This window comes from Anas acuta, chromosome 3 (genome assembly GCF_963932015.1).
Source record: "Anas acuta chromosome 3, bAnaAcu1.1, whole genome shotgun sequence".
In the NCBI taxonomy this organism is placed as follows: Eukaryota; Metazoa; Chordata; class Aves; order Anseriformes; family Anatidae; genus Anas; species Anas acuta.
Genome location: NC_088981.1, coordinates 39822554 through 39839427, shown reverse-complemented (window position 1 = coordinate 39839427; position 16874 = coordinate 39822554). Strand labels below are relative to the sequence as shown.

General features: G+C 38.9%; 1 protein-coding gene and 1 long non-coding RNA gene across 3 annotated transcripts in view; one reads left to right on the top strand and one right to left on the bottom strand.

The window, feature by feature from the left end:
• Positions 1 to 6102: 6102 nt before the first annotated feature.
• LOC137853883 (uncharacterized) lies at positions 6103 to 16810 on the top strand. Of its 2 annotated transcripts, none has more exons than XR_011094793.1 (4): positions 6103 to 8757; positions 13700 to 13750; positions 13866 to 13993; positions 14501 to 16810. It is a non-coding gene; the product is annotated as an uncharacterized lncRNA (long non-coding RNA). The 2 variants fall into 2 exon arrangements; XR_011094794.1 differs by having other exon boundaries at positions 6123 to 8757; positions 14906 to 16810.
• Positions 13192 to 16874, bottom strand: part of HAAO (3-hydroxyanthranilate 3,4-dioxygenase) — a 33909-nt gene continuing 30226 nt past the window's right edge. The window contains exons 8-10 of the mRNA XM_068676720.1: positions 16390 to 16458; positions 15123 to 15205; positions 13192 to 13705 (exon numbers count right to left, since the gene is read on the bottom strand). Coding sequence (XP_068532821.1) covers positions 13627 to 13705; positions 15123 to 15205; positions 16390 to 16458 — 231 coding nt within the window. The 3' untranslated portion in view covers positions 13192 to 13626. The remainder of the gene's footprint in view (positions 13706 to 15122; positions 15206 to 16389; positions 16459 to 16874) is intronic.

Sequence of the window (16874 nt, the reverse complement as noted above, 5' to 3'; positions counted from 1 at the left end):
GTTGCCAAGATTGGACTATAGCAGTGTTTTGTTACAGTGTGATGCGAGAGGGAAAAGCTCTCGCTGCATATTTTGAAATTATGTTCATATGGCTTATTAATTCTAAGAAAAAGAATATGAAGTGCAGCTGAACAAATGCTCAGGAAAAAAAAAAAAGTGGAATAGCCAATCATCCCTGAAGAAGATAGGTAAAACATGAATATAGTGCAACTGTGCAGTGCTTTGCCATAGAAAATCTTAATTTAATTATCAACAGGTTTTCAAAAACACTTCATAGTATTTTGAAGCTCTTCCAGTTCTCAGAACAGGTAGTGTTTTTCTGAATTCCAGTGGAAGTGACTTGCTTAAAGAAAACTTAAACTGCCTAAGGGGGTCTTACAGAAAGGCTGGGGAGGAACTCTTCATCAGGGACTGTAGTATGTAGATTTAGATCAGATTTAAGGAAGAAATTCTTTACCATGAGGGTGGTGACACATCAGAACAGGGCAGTGAAGTTGTGGATGCCCCATCCCTGTAGGTGCTCAAGGCAAGGTTGGATGAGGCTCTGAGCAACCTGATCTTGTGGGAGGTATCCTTGCCCATGGCAGGGGGGTTGGATTGGATGTTTTTTAACATCCCTTCCAACCCAAACTATTCTGTCATTCTATGATATCAAAGCTTTTATTAAAAAAAAAAAGAAATTGGCATGAAAAACAAGATCATGGAATGCTAGGTCTACTAGTTTTTGAGTGGGTTTGTATAATACTCAAATGTTTGGCTAAACCTAAATATTGTGTTGGATTAACAGTGCAAAGACCAAACCGTGGAGAGACGTATAGCAAACAGATGATATATACAGAATGATTAAAGAGAAGGTAATGTGGTATTGATCACAGTCCAGTAAATCTAACTCAATCTTCCTTAAAGGCATAAATATTAGGGGAATAAAAATCTATTAGTGTATAAGGGTAATAGACCAAGGAGCAATCAGTAGCATGAGATGATGATGGAGGAAAAATCATGTCACACAAATTTGATTAATATTTTGGAGATTGAATTACAGATGGCTGCAATGAAACAGATGTAATTTGTATGGCTGTCAGATCCTGCTCCTATTTATACAGATGAAAATCCCAACTGACTCTGTTGACATCCATTGAATTTTTGTTGATTGAACTCAGAGACCAGGGAACACATCTCTGGCCTTCACTGAAACAATGTTTTCATTGTAAATGTTCATTCAAACATGATTATGTGTATTGGCATAGTTGGGTAAACTTATACCACATAGAAAAAGGATAAATGTATAAATTTGTGGTACTGGAGGAAGTGGGAAGGTAAACTGTGGAAGGTAAGCTGTGGATCACACAAGCTTGTGATTTGGAAACAAGATCATCTAAATGAGAAGTTCCCAAAATATAGCATGTTTACTGAGAGGATGTTGATAAATATGTTCATAGAACCACACAGAATTGTCTAGGTTGGAAGAGACCTCAAGATGATAGAGTCCAACCTCTGAGCTAACACTAACAAGTCCTCCACTAAACTGTATCACTAAGTTCAACATCTAAACGTCTTTTAAAGACCTCCAGGGATGGTGACTCCACCACTTCCCTGGGCAGCCCGTTCCAATGCCTCACAACCCTCTCAGTAAAGAAGTTCTTCCTAACATCCAACCTAAAACAACCCTGGGCACAACTTTAGCCCATTCACCCTTGTCCTGTCACAAGGCACATGGGAGAATAGACCAACCCCCACCTCGCTACAGCCTCCCTTAATGTACTTATAAAGAGTGATAAGGTCGCCCCTGAGCCTCCTTTTCTCCAGGCTGAAGAAACCCAACTCCCTCAGCCGCTCCTCATAAGATTTGTTCTCCAGACCCCTCACCAGCTTTGTTGCCCTTCTCTGGACTCATTCGAGCACCTCCATGTCCTTCTTGTAGCAACGGGCCCCAAACTGAACACAGTACTCGAGGTGCGGCCTCACCAGAGCCGAGTACAGGGGGACAATCACTTCCCTAGCCCTGCTGGCCACGCTGCTTCTTATACAAATCAGAATGCTGTTGGCCTTCTTGGCCACCTGAGCACACTGCTGGCTTATATTCAGCTGACTACCAACCATCACTCCCAGGTCCTTCTCTGCCAGGCAGCTTTCCAACCACTCATCTCCCATCCTGTATCTCTGCTTGGGGTTATTGCGCCCCAGGTGCAGGACCCGGCACTTGGCCTTGTTGAACTTCATACAGTTGACCTCGGCACATCGGTCCAGCCTGTCCAAATCCTCCTGCAGAGCCTTCCTGCCCTTAAGCAGATAGACACACACACCTAACTTGGTGTCATCTGCAAACTTACTGAGGGTGCGCTCGATCCCCTCATCCAGATCATCGATAAAGATATTAAATGTTGTAATATGTATATATATTTTATACTGTAATATTTATATATAATATATTTATGCTGCAGGGAGTGGTCCTTAAGAATGCCTTTTCCTCAAAATATTCCCTAGTTTTGAAGAAAGCCTGACAGGAGACCCCAGAACAGGGCTGGAGGATGACTGGGAACAGCTCCCAGCCCCCCTCCCTGCAATAGCCTGTTCAGTAATGGAGATACATCCTGAATAATGGGATAGTCTAAGACAATTTACTGAGTGCACTTGTACTGTGCTCACAGTGTCCAAAATGTTTCTTTTTTGCAATGGAATTAAGATCTCCTAGACAATGTCTAAGTTGATGATAAAGTGTGTACTCAAATTATGAAGGTTATTAAGCTATGAGGTAGTGACAGTACAGTAATATTGTAGAAACTGATCTGATTAAAGTAGAAATATGGGTAAAAAAGTTGCCTTGGATAAAAGTTATTTTTTAAGTCTAGGAAATATTAGGATTATTTTTAAGCAGTCCTCTGATACTGGTTTGGATAATGCTGCATTTCAGATTCCTTACAGCAAATTCAAGTGTAATGTGTGAGAGAGCCCTGAGCAATGTCCTTAAGCAACGTCCTGGCTCACTGACCTCTGCTACTGCAGCCAGCTGTGGCATACACTTCTCTCTCTAAAATGGCAGCACAAGTGCTGATAAGATTCAAAGTTGTGAAGTTAGTACAGAGAGATAGAATAATTGGAATTTAATAGGATCTGCAGCACAGGGATACTATTTTGAAGTATACTCAGTGTGCCAAATACTGAGGAAAAGACAGTAGGACAGGAGAGCATCTATCTGTCGCTGTATAGCTGGAAGGAATTATTTGATTGCTGTGTTACTGTTTACCCTGAGAATATTGCTAATTTGATGTTTACACATCAAGAGGTAATAGCTTGATACAAAGCAATTAAAGTGGCAGGAGTCCTTTTCTTAGTCATCTCTGCTGTACCCTAGATGTTTTTTTCTCAGTCAGGCACTTGAATTTTCACAACATAGCATGATTAGACAAGCAAAGGCTTAACACGATAACTCAGAGGGCTATGCAGTCTTTGTTTCTCACTGCTGGATACTTGGGATAAGTATTGAGCATACAGACCTACAGAAATGCCAGCTCTGAGAAGAAACAAACATATGCTGTGGGTGAAGGAAATGGCGCGCTAATGAGGCTTTTGTCAGATGCCTTTCTCTGCTTGTCGTGTAGCTCCATTTTTCTCACTTGCTATTTAGCCTATAAGCCTCGGGGAAACAGATTGTCTCAATCTAAGTTTGTGAAGTGCCTTGCTGAGCATGGGAGCCTTATATCATAGAGTATTTGCTTTATTTATCACTTAAATATAGGAGGATTTGCCTTCTGTGCAGCTTTTCTTCTCTTTCCTGGTCTCCAGCAATAGCACAAGCCTATGCAGACAGAGGGTTAGCTTTCTGCCACAGCAGAGGGAATCCTAAAGGAAAACTCCTCTGAACATCCAGCAATAGCAATATCTATCCATGCCATGGGGGACCACACTGTGTGTTATCTACATACTTTATAGCTGAATGTAGTAGTGAATGCAGTAAAAAACCTACACACAGTATGTTCAGGAGGTCACTATTTTCATCATTGGTGAAGAAAAGCATTTAATGAACAAATAAAGACAAGGAGGATATGCCATGTTCCAGTACCCAGCTTGAGATGTAGTGCATTATCTGCAGGAGGCAGCAAGGATGAATATCCACGCCCCAGTCAGCTCTGGCAATGGATTTGTTTCAGTGCCCAGTCCCTGCTTTGAGGACACTATCTGATGAACAGGTATGGGAATGTTGTATTAGCAAATTCTGCCTTACTACTTCTCTAGTTCAGCTTCTCCTTTCCTTTCCTTTGTCCCATCTGAAGGGTGCTTATGGCAAAGGCTCTGCTGTCTATCAGTGCCATCCTGGGATGAGCCCCTTTAAACCTTGCTATCTTCCTCCCAAAAGAAGAAAATAGTTTTTCAGAATTGTTCAGCCTGTTCCTGTGCAGCCTGACTGTATGTGGCTTCCTCCAGCTTGATGTGGCTGCTCACAAGCATTCCTTGATATCTGTTTCTCCACCACTGTTATGTCTCTCATGAATGAGTCCTTAAATGTCCTTTTGAAATGAATTATACAGTTTTGCCACTGTTTGACCATTCAGAGGGTAAGGAGATGAGATGGTGCATCACAGAGAACAGTTATTTCCAGAAATTTTTACTTATAGAGTTAGACACAGTCTAACAGACATAGCTCTGAATTATAACCCTTACAAGAAAAAAAGGACATCTGTTCAGGCCATTAACATTAACTTCATGGAGAAAACTTCCAACAAGAGACTACAATGCTTTCTTGAATAAATTGATGTTATGGGGTTTTAATGGATGTCTGAAATAGATGTGAGAATTAAAGAGAATATAAAAACTAGGTTTTCTGTTAAGCTTTACTTTCATTGATATAAAATTCTGTCTTTTAAATGACTGCATAAAAGTAAACTGTATTTTTCAAGCTAGCTTTAATGATCTATATCAGCTGTATTGTGTTGCAGAAGGAAAGCTGTAAGTATTACTTTAGCTGATGGGTAAAGGTATCATCTGTCAGCTCTGAGAGATGAATACATTCAGCTGGATTAAACAATCACTTGGAAGACTAGGGCAGGGAAGTGTTAGATGGGGCCAAGAGATTTTAGGGCTTGTTGCATATCAGCCCCATCCTATTACAAATTAACCTTGAATCAAGTCTGTGCTGAGTGGTTGTGATCTCCAAAGAGCATGCAGGCTGAGATTATGAGATTGTATTTACCTCCTGCCCCTAGCTCATGCCTGGTAAACTCTGAACTGCATCTGAAGGAGAGGGAAACAGGTATAAAGGGTGCTCCCATTTTGGGTTTTCTGGGGCAGGTGTTGGGTCATTGGTCTTTGCTTCTTCTTTCTGGAGCAAAGCTTGTTAATTTAGACCCCCACTATTTTTATTGCTATATTATTCTAGAGCTTCAATTCAAGACATTTGTGAGTACTTTTTTTCTAAATACTTTCATTAAGAACCAGAAAGAACTTGTCATCTTGATTTCAGTAGAATTGGAAATATTCTCAAAAATTCATTTTTGTGTCTCTTTGGGTTGACCTCATTATAGTCTTCTTCATGTAGACTTTCATTAAGCCACCTGATGAAGTTTATAATTTTAAGAACTTATTAGTTCATCTGTATGTGTGTATATAAACACATTATTTTTTTGGGGGGAGGGGAAAAAAAGAGAATTTATAGGCTTTTTTTTTTTTTTTTTTTTCTAATTTAGTGGGTGATTCTGAAGTTGGTTTACTTGGCCCTGAACAAAAGATCTCTGTTTGGGTGGTTTACATGGTATAATTGCTGTAGCTAATCATGTCCCTAGACTCTCAATTTCAGAAATGAACACTTATGTCAATGTAAGTAGTTGCCATGGAAATCCTCACAGCATGAACCTCCTCAGTGAAGACCTTATGGCAGATAACACAAACTATGTCTATGATTTCCCTAAACACATCAGACACCAAAGTGAAAGTTTTTTTGCATGCCTTTAAAACGTGTGCAAAAACAAGTATTTGTCTGTTCTAGCATACTTTTCCTAACCTTACTTCTTCAAGTCAGATAAAGTGAAGGTCACATTCTAACAGTATGTATTCATTTGAAGAAACAATACAAGGAATTGAAGAAATCTCTTTCAGTTGCTAGTGCCCTAAAATATTTTCAGATGAAATTTTTCTATCCATTCATTCATCCATCCATCTAAAGATTTCTATATATTGAGCTTTTAAAAATACAAGCATGGGAAGCACTGTTGGCAATTGAATGCCTCCTTCATTCCTTTTCTTCTCACTGATCTACAGTGCTCTCTTCTGTGTAGATCTAGATGTTAACATTTCAGTCATCTAGAGGGTGTTTCTTTTCAACAGGATGCAGCTGCCAATTTCTGGTTTTATAGCATTTCTGGAAAGCCAAATTCAGCTGTAACAAGAGTTACAAAGCCTCCAAAAGAATTGTTCTATTATCTTGAATAAGGTGCACTATTAGGGTGAAATTATAACCTGCAGAAGATTAGAAGTAGTGGTGTGTACCTGTTGTTAAGCAGCCTTCGTGTGCCGATGCAGTTCCACCTTGTGTCATGCTGTGGCTGTAATATCTACCTGGAAAGAGAGCCCAGTTGTAGTGCCATGAGATGAGGGTAATTCCATTAGCTACATATTGATACAAAAACAACTGAGAATGGCATTTGTCCCAACACAGAGACATGAGGAAATGAATAAAATAGTTTCAATGCAAAATGTCAAGAACTAGATATGGAAAATAACAGTTTAATGACAGAATGCACAAGCTGCATAAGTTAATCTGTAAAACAGCTTTTTCAGATATATCCAACTGTTTCTGTGTGTCTTAAATTAAGCCAGAAGAATATTATTACCTTTTACAAAAAGTTTTTTTGTTGTTGTTGTTCTGCAGGGAAAGAAACTTTAAGATGACCATTCACGTGATCATACAATCTGTATTTATCTCTGTCCTGCTCCCACTGGACTGATGTTGATGTCATGGAAATACCATTCATGACTTAACATGGTGCCAGCTGTAGTGAAGGCCAATTCCAAGCAGAGGTGGAGATGTCAGTAATGGTGGGTTTAAGCACAGAGACGAGCAAGAGTAGAGAAGTTCACTTTGACACTTAACAGCTGCCCCCATAGTAGATAAAAGGAGTGCTTCATTCCCCAGAGCTTTCAGCCTGTCTCTCCATTCACTATATTCTTTTAAAATTGAGTCTGTTTAGCTTCCACTGCCAGACACTCTGGCACAGTTCCTCAGGCACTTAAATATCATTGCGGATTTGGGCTTCCGAGCCTACATCTTATTTCCCTCTGAGGGGGAGGAAGCTTTGCAAGTAGAGTTAATTTTGCTTTAGAGGAAATAAATGCCATGAAACCTTTCTATTAGATTAAAACTGATAATAAAAAACAACCTCTGGCCCTCCATGAGGTATGTCTGTGAGCTGCAAAGGCCCAATTGGCTGGGTTGCTGTGGAAAGGCTTGTTTAGGTGAGCGTCTCATGTGGTTGGCTTCTAGTGAAGACCAGGATAGTTCTTTCCTCCTGTATGATCTCCTTCTTTTTCTGTCCTCCAGCAGCATGTATGGAGTGCATCCAACCCACAGAGAGCACAGATGTAGCTACTCCATAAAAGCTTCTGAAACATCCCGTGTCTGACATAAATAAAAATGACCTTTAGTATCAATCTGTATCTGGCTGACAATAATTGGCTAGTCGTTTTATAAAATGACAAGCACACGCAGTATGCTTGGCACAAACTTCACCAGTATGGGCAAGATGAGATTTCAGGATTCTTTACTGCACGAAGATACTCAGAAGGCATATATGTGTGTTTGTATATGTGTGTACACATACACGCATGTATATAGTCTATAAAGCTATGCAATAGTATTTTGCACACAGAAAATCAACACATTATAGTGTAGCAGCCTGATTCTGTTAACATGCTAGCATAAATCAAGTCAGCTGCACCTTAATCGGCAAAGATGTAAGTAGAGGCAAATTGCTTTCAATGAAGAATTGGGTGTAGATTGCCTGGTTTATCTAGAAGATGGAAGAAATAGCCTTAGACAGTTTAATATTGTAATTTGTCTTGGAAATAGAAACCAGAGAGTTGGCTAATTTTTATTTTAAACTCTAGGTCTGATGGGATAAGGCTGTCTGATTCTAATGCTAGCATATAATTTCCTGTCTTGATTTAAAAATACAGCTAATCTAGTAGATTTTTGGATTAAATAAAATCTTGCCACTGCAGTGTGTGTGATATTTCTGGAAATCACTATGATTTACTGAGTGAACTCTAGTAGCTGAAAATATTTTATGAATATTAAAAATATGTTCTAGAGAGATGCATATGTTTTCTCTGAAATGTCTATGGCAGTTTCATTTCCTGTGGTTTCATATTTATTAAATGTCATTGTTTCTTCTTGGAGCATGTGATCTGTGCTCTCTAAACCAGAAGAACGTCTGGAAGGGACTCGTTCAATTTTCTTGCTTTATGTCCTGTGTCTTTCCACTACATAAAAGAACTTTGAATCAATGCTTTCTGCATCATTCAGCGTTTTTAATTATCTAAACTTTCAACATCAGTTACTCTCTTATGTCACACTGCAGGTTCATAGTTGTTTTTCTGTTGGGGTTCTTGATTACAGATGATAGCTAATGCTGGCCAGTTTATGACTCCTACAGGTCTCACCAGGTGTTAGCAAGTTCTCATTTTCTCTGCTTCCACTTACATGCCATGGATGAAGAGAGATAGTGGTCCTGAAATGAGCTTGCATGGGTTTTGCATAACATTCAGGTACGTGTGCTTGTCCTTTTTAATGTGTCTTTCAGACTTCACAGTGTCATACAAAAGGCAGAGTTTTCAAGCTTTTACTCAGTTTCATTCAGTATTTTCCATTCTTCTTCTTCTGAAGAGAATAACAGGATATTATGCAGTACAGGGCCTGATGCATTTGATGTTTGTCTGTCATTCACTAATAAAGCACATAGGGTATGAACCATGTGGGTTGTTAGTCACCAGTATCAAGAAGCAATCGGTAACTGTTAACATTTTTCTCAGATTGATGTAAACAAAGCTGATCTATTTGTGGTCTGACAATCTGCTGATTATTTTTCCCAAGTCAAAATGTGTTGTTTACCTTCATTTTGTAATGTATGCCAAGATTCTAACAGGCAGCTCAGATCACAAATGTGTTCAGGCAAATAATTGTCACTGAAACAATGGTTTTGTAATGATATGTACTTTCTGTCAGTGCTAGCTTTTATTTTATAGAGTAATGTTTTCTGTAACTCCATTTGGGGAGTAGGAATTATTCTCTAGTTCACTAGCAATATTGGGGTATGAGCAAGCCTGTGTGGCTCAATATATTTCACCACAGTAGCACAGAGCTTTACAGTGCAGGCATGGAGATGCCCCTAACAGTGTGGCCTGTGATGTGGATGTTCCTGCAAGACAGCAAAGATGAGTGTTTGCCTTCCCACCTCTGCACAGAGATGGGAGCTGTCTCTGGGGTGGCTTCTTGTGACATTGCCCTCTTCCTGAGACTTTTGGGTAAAATGAGGTTATAGATCTCTGGCTGTGATTTGCAAGAAGAGAATGAGCTTGGCTCAGATCTTGAAAAAAGTAGAAACCAAGCCCTGTGGGTTTTCAGTGGAGGTGGCTGCACCCTCAGAGCAAAGTATGGCAGGGTGGCATTTAAATGTTTGTAGAACCCAAATAATTTTGCCCTGACTTCAGCCTAATTTATCTCCTAAACTGGGGACATAAGATTTTATTTAGCTATGTAATGGTCTTATATGTACACCTGTTGAGTAGCTCTTCAAAAATATAAAGTGGTGTTCAAATCTTTAAGCATGTGGTTCTGATGTAACTTAATTGAATTACCTGGGCAAAGATCTGGGTATATTTAACATAAAGTAACATCAATTTGGAAGGAGTTGTATGTAATTCACAGATCTCCGAACAGGAGAGCTGTCTGCAGAAGTGAATCTAATGCATGCATTTGGGTTTGATTTACCTAACAGCAGGGTTTATTTCTGCTAAGGTGCTGAACAGGAACTGTTGGGTATACATGTATGTTGATTTGATTTATGTTTTCCCCCTAGCTTTCAAGCATTAATAAAAATTTCAGTAATGCTAAAAGGGAGAGTTCTTATGCACTTCCACAGTTTCTGGACAATCACTGGTATCACTGGCTGTATCCACCATAAGACTGTTTTGTGTCAGATAGTGCTGGCACTTGTGGGTTGAGATATTTACTCTGAGCTGCAGGCTGTCTATTAACTTTGTCTTCTTCATTATTACTTTAAAATCAACTGTTTTAATTGGGGTCCAACCAGCTGTTATTCTGCATAGTTCGATGCTGAAGAATAGCTCTACAACCATGTGTGTCTTCAATCAGAAACAGAGCTGGAGGTGATGACCTTTATTAGACTTACATGTTCATTAAAGTGCACTCTGAATCATTTACTGAAAATAAAATAAAAATAAAAAGAATCCCCAACTCACTGAAATCTGCATCGTAAACACTGTTTTTGTAGGAATTTGTAAAAACAAACAACAACAAAAAGCTTTTTTTCTTCCTTTACTTATATGTGATGATGGTGGGAGTGTTTTACGTGCATCTGTTCTATAACATAAATGTGGTTCAAGATTTGAAATCAGAGTACCATGAATGCTTTTAACACCAGAATGAAAGTATTATCTTCATAAAATTAGAGAAGATTGGTTTACAAGCATGAATGTTGTGTGGCTTTGAGGAAAAAGTTTACTGCAACACACGTGATCAGTTAATTGATCTATCTAGTCTGGTTTTCTGCCTCTGGTAGTTTGTTATTTCAATGGAACAAACAGGATCTAAAAATAAAGCAAGCGTGGAGGAAGAAGAGTTCATCACTTGACTTGTGCAAGCTGTCAATTTATTCATTGCAACATGAAACGTAGTTGGCATCTGATCATTATTGTGCCTTAACTGTTCTGCTAATTTTAAAAACAATGGGACAGTCTTGAGCTCTGCTGTTGATTTCTGTGATATGTTACAGCATGATCTGTGAGGGTCACTGTTTACCTGTGTTTTGCATAAAGTTGTGTTGGATTTTACTGGTGGTGATACATAATGTGACTGTGCTAATCAACGTTTTTTGTTATTGTCCAACAGTTCAACTCTTAATAAGGAATAATATATTGAGACAGTACCAAAACTTTTTTCAATTATTTTTATAATTCAGCTTAGCTCAAAATAAGAATAAAAGTACACTGTGAGGCCAGACCTACCTAGTTTAGTTGGCAATTGGAGGCACTAATTACTGTATTTTTGATCTACGTTGCTAATTTATAACTGACTCTAAGGTGATGTCTCTTGCCCAATTTGAAATGCTGGCATAATGTTTATATCACTCATATGCATTTAAATGCTGTAATAATAGAAAATACAATATATCTGTAGCTAAAAGGGTGTGTTTCATCTTTGGTTTTACAAAATTTACCAGTTTTCTCACTCGGTTTGAACATCTTAAAGGCACTGAACAGTCACAGTCTCTCTGCCCCACAGCTGGTAGTATTGGGCCACTTGCCCTTTCCCATTTTAAGTGAGGGGGGGAACTCCTGATGACTTCCAGTCTAGGTGAAACAGAGGCTTGGGTAACTATGGATGCTTGTAGGTAGCTTCAGACTCCTTTGTGTGTGCTTCTAAGCTTTCAGGTCAGCTCTGGCTTGTGATTCTAGGCAGTCCTGAGTGTGTTGAAGGAAGTAGTGCAGGTATGTCTTCTCTCATCTGTGTGGGTTTTATTGTAATGTTGTTTAGAATGAATATTTGTATAAAGGCATTGCTTTTGAGTCTTGGAGAAACCATGGGCAATAGATGGACTGTCAAGGTAAGCATGCACTAATAAGGTCAACATAAGCCTACCAAAATGCAATAACAGAGAAGTTTATTAAATGCGAGGTGACACAGTATCTGTATGATTCAGATTGAAAATGGGTGCCTAAATCAAGCAGCAGGTGCAACTTATTTAGAAAGAGAAGAATGTTTGAGTGGAGCCTTAATTCTAAACCCTGAAGTCTTTAAAGGTGAAAAGTTATCTGTAATCTAGAGGTGCTTAGATTTGCATTCTGAAATTTCCTTGGCTCACAGTGCCTCTGAATGTGTGAAGAGCTGCTGCAGATCGTCCTACATGCTACTGTATTTTATCAAATTACCGTTGTGTGAAATACAAACATTTATGTGATATGAAGTAAACCCAGAACTAGCACTGCAGTAGTTATCTCCAAACTGGTAAACTGAAAATACAACACTGATACCCTATTCTTCTGCTGTTGATGTTCACTCGGGGAGCAGACAATCCTGCAGGCAGACAGGCCTATCAATACCAAAGGTAATCAGATAAATTACTCCCTCATTCAGGGGACACTTGTCTGTTGTAGGTAACATCCATAATAGCCTTAAGGACAGGGCTCAGGTTCTCAAATTAGATCCGCTGTTATTAGGAGAACGTAGCAAAATTCTGCTGTATGCTTTACTAGAAAAGCTAGTGAACCTAAATATGTTATAAATTAAGGCCAACATATCTCAGTTTTTCTCGCCAAAAATACTAACGCTTGCATAAAACAGATACAGCATTTCAGTTTACTGAGCTTTGTAGGTGATAGCTATATTAAAGAAATATTTTCTGAACTTTCATTAGTTATTACAAAAATCAAGAAATGGTAACTTCATGCTTCTTCAAGCATGTAATTGACAAAGCTCAACATCAGAAAACAGATTAGTTAAATGTTTAATAATGTAAAGTGCAACATGTTTTTTAAAAACAAACAAAACCCACATGTTTTAGGCTATTTTAAATAAAGACTTCTACAGCTGGAAATCCAGGACCGAGATGCCATGATGACAGTGTGGTGCATAGGCAGCATCCCACATGGTATGGCCGGCATGTTACCACCAGCTGTGATTGATACTGCAGTACCAAGATTTGATGACCTGCTAACAAGTTACCTGAAGCAAGTACAGTGATGATCTAAGTAATGTGATGTTACTGCTGCTACTGCTTCCCCTTTTACTAACACAACTTCCACTTTTCACAAGGAGAAAGTCCTCACTTGAGATCTTCAAGTAGTGGAGCAGAAAAAGTTTGTAATTCCCTCATTCCCTCCCCCCCCACACACATTTTTTTTAAAGGGTTCCAAAGATCTCAGAAGATCCATATTGCAAATAAAAGTTCGTGTGCTGTGGGCTTGATAACTCACGTACACAATTTATTACTAATGGCAAAACCGAGGCAAAGAAACGAAGAATGTAAGTAAACAGACAAAACAATATCTGTCCGATCTCCCTCTCTTTACCTCACAGAGGACACTTGCACTTGAAAAGTTTAAAATGTATTCCAGATACTATCATTTATATTACTATGTAGCTAATCCTGCTTCTTGGATCTGTTTTCATTTGCTTTCATGTAAGAAAGTCTTGTTTTTAACAAAATTACAGGTTGTAGATTTTGCTGAAACATTAACTACTTCAGGAAAAAAAAAAGTTATAATAGGGCATAGCACTTGATTCCAGTGTAATTATTATGTTAGACTGTTCAGATTTACAGGAGCTCTGACTATAAATTTATTAAGACGACATAAGTAGGTTAAAATTTTTCTCATCAATGTCAACTGGAACGGAAACTAGGTATAAGGCTGCTTGCGTTTTGGATCCTGAGCAATGTAAAGAGCAACACATTCTTCTTCTCTTTTCCAGAAGTACCTGGAAAAATAGCAAGAGAGATGATTGAATACCCACATAGAGGAGGTGGGGAGGACAAACAACTATCAAACCGAACAACTAAATACCTTGATGCTGCTGAAAAATAGAGGAATTGCAAAGAAGGTTCTCTTCTGACTACATTTGTTCTATTTCCATATAGGTATATCTTGCTATATTTTTCAGAACAGCTCTTCGTAATCATCCATATAAACCAAACATCATGACACAACGGGGAAGAACATCTCTCTTCTTATGGATGTAGCAACAAGAAATTCTGATCTCAGTGATGTAAGGATTTAAACACAGTTATTATTTTAACAATATAAGCATCTAAGAATTCAGGAGTATTTTTGCTTTGTGGTCATCACCTTTGTATTAGGTGTTTATGCCAGTTTCAGAGATGGCCAGAGATCAGTATCAGTGTACAGCAGTGAAACGTACAATAATATGTGCCTGCTGTACAGGTCTGATAAATGCCTTAATCCAATATGATCTGTGCTGGCAGATCTCTACACATGCATCATGCCAGGATTTTGTAAACAGTCTCATTGGTTGACTGCAGGACTGGGAATTAATTTAAGAGAAGTGATTTCATAGAAGAGGTGGACATAATGGTGGAGGGAGGAGGGGATGAAGGTACTTGTTGGAATCACAGGTGCAGAGAACGGTTCTGTGCAGCTGGGCAGTTTCAGGTCTTTCAGTAACAGCTTCTGGTGTTATTTAGTGATTAGCAAACATCATCATTACTACTTATTATTTTTTTTTGTTTGCTTTTTTTTTTTTTTTTCCCTGTAGGAAAGAAGGCCATTTGTAATCATCTGCCTATAGCTTGCTGCATTGTATTAACAGTGGGTGTATGTAATCCTTCACGATGGGCACTTTATTGACCTATGCCACTTTTCACAAGAGTTGGCAAATACTTTCCCTTTCCATTCTTCTGGAAACTATTTTCACCAGTTTTTCTTTTTACATATATTATGTGTACCATGTTTGTGAAACATCCTTATGCATCCTACTCCAGGAAGAGAACTGTGCTCTTGGTCTGGCACCCAAATCTCACTGTATTGATGTTGATTAAGGCTTATCTGAATTTTAGAGGATTTGCTGTTGCCATTTAGTATTAGTATTCTTGCCATCTACCTTTATGCATGGTCTTTTGTGTGCTGCCTTTTCTTGGTGTTTATCTTTTATTTTCTACAGCTTAATCATACAAGGTGAGCTAGAATGAATGCCTGGCTTTGTTTCCTCCAAAAGACACTTCTGCCCTAAGGAATAATGCAGGCTATTGCAAATCCTGCAGTCACAGAGGCTATGTTTCTGCACCAGCTGATGCCCAGCTTGATATGGACCAAATGGACAGAATTTATGTTGTTGGAATCTGGGAAATCATGCTGTTGAATCGCTCATCTCTACTCACAAAGATTGGGCACGGATAAGCAGGCTGTCACCAGCAGTTAGAGTCAGGGTTTTACCATCCGTAGTAACTGTAGATGCACCCTCCTGAAGGGAAAGAAGAGACGGACAGCTTTTAGTTTTCCATGGCTTATCACCAGCAGAAAGAAAACGCTGCAGGTAAGTATGGAAATCTTTCCTACTGAAAGAGCACTTCAAACAAAACACTGTTTTACAAGGCCTAGCTAAATATTCAGCTGATCTTCGCCATCTGACACTATTAGCATCAATAAAAACATGCTTCATGGTTTGTTGTTCCTCATCATAAAGCAGCAACCTATTGCCTGATGCCTTAGGGATGTGCTGCTACCAATCTAACCGAGCAGTCTGCAAGTTGGTACAACTCTCTGGAAACTCACCGGGATAACCTGCTGGAGTACTTCAAGCTCCTCTTCTACTTTCCTGATTCCTAATACCTTTCTAAGTCTTGAAAAGAAGTTCACAAGTCAGCAGGGAGCTGACAGAAATCACTAATAGGCATCTGTCTACACTGGAACAGACTCATCATTATCTTGTCAAGCAGAGGAACCAGATTCCTGCCAGCAGCAAGGTCTTGATTGCACAGGCTGCAGTGAGCTGCAGTGTAAACAAGTGTCTTTCAAGAATATTATGTCTTTAATTAGTATTTGATAGTCCCTGTGAATTTCAACAGAACAGGAACTGATAGAAATACCTGCCTTACAAGCTAGTTTCCCTTGTGTAAAGGGAAACCAGCTTTTCTCTGCTGTTTTTCCCTTGGGCTGCAAGAGTTTCTTTGAAGCCAGGAGAAAGATGGGCATCTGGATCAACTACCGCTGTGCTTTAGCATAAAAATGTTTCTGGATTTTTATTAGCTTTGTCTACCTAATTCCAGCTGGAGTTCAGTATGAGGACAAAAACTTCAAGGCAAGAACTAATAGGTGACGGTTTTTATCACCCAGAGGCATTCTGATGTATTTGCAAGGTACTCCCTAGCAGGAATCAAAATCCCCACCCAGAACTGATAGAGGATGGCAGTAGTTCTGTTCTTAACATACAAAATGAGGGAAAAGAGGGATTATTTTTATGGTGGCAGTTGTTTACAGGATTTTTTTTTCATGATAGTTTAAAGCCAAACGATGATTCCTGTCAATGGCTTCTGTGAGAAGGAAGGTAATCATTAGTTTTTGTTGTTGGTAGTAAGACGCTTTACAACTGTGCAGTTTGCTCTGAAATGTGAATTCATGGGTTAATATGGGTGAATTGTCACATACCAGCTGCCATATCCAGATATCTGAATTACTTTTACTTTTTTCAGTTGTTCCTGGTCCATAAGCTATAACCTAGAAAAAAAAGGAAGGAAAAGTAATGGATTCATCCCAGTGACTGAAGTGTACACATTCATCTTTCTACAGCATTTAAACATTCTATTTTTAAAGAAAAATGTTCACAGAGGATGACATTATTTTTACAGACATTAAAATTCACATTACGTTTGGTATTCTCATATTGATTCCTACTGATAAAAAGGGAACTGATCACACCTGCCACTCCTTATGCTCTTCTGCATCCTCACTTATCTACTCCTTCTGCCTCCTCCCACTCTCTGCTTTGCATCTATATCCTTCCTGCTTCTGTTCTTGGAACAGGCGCTTCTTCCTCATGAACTCGGGGCCCTGTCAAGAGTATGTTGAAGTCAAAAAGATACTTCCATTACCATTAAAAAGGCTGTAGACCAGACCTTATTTTTCTCATTATC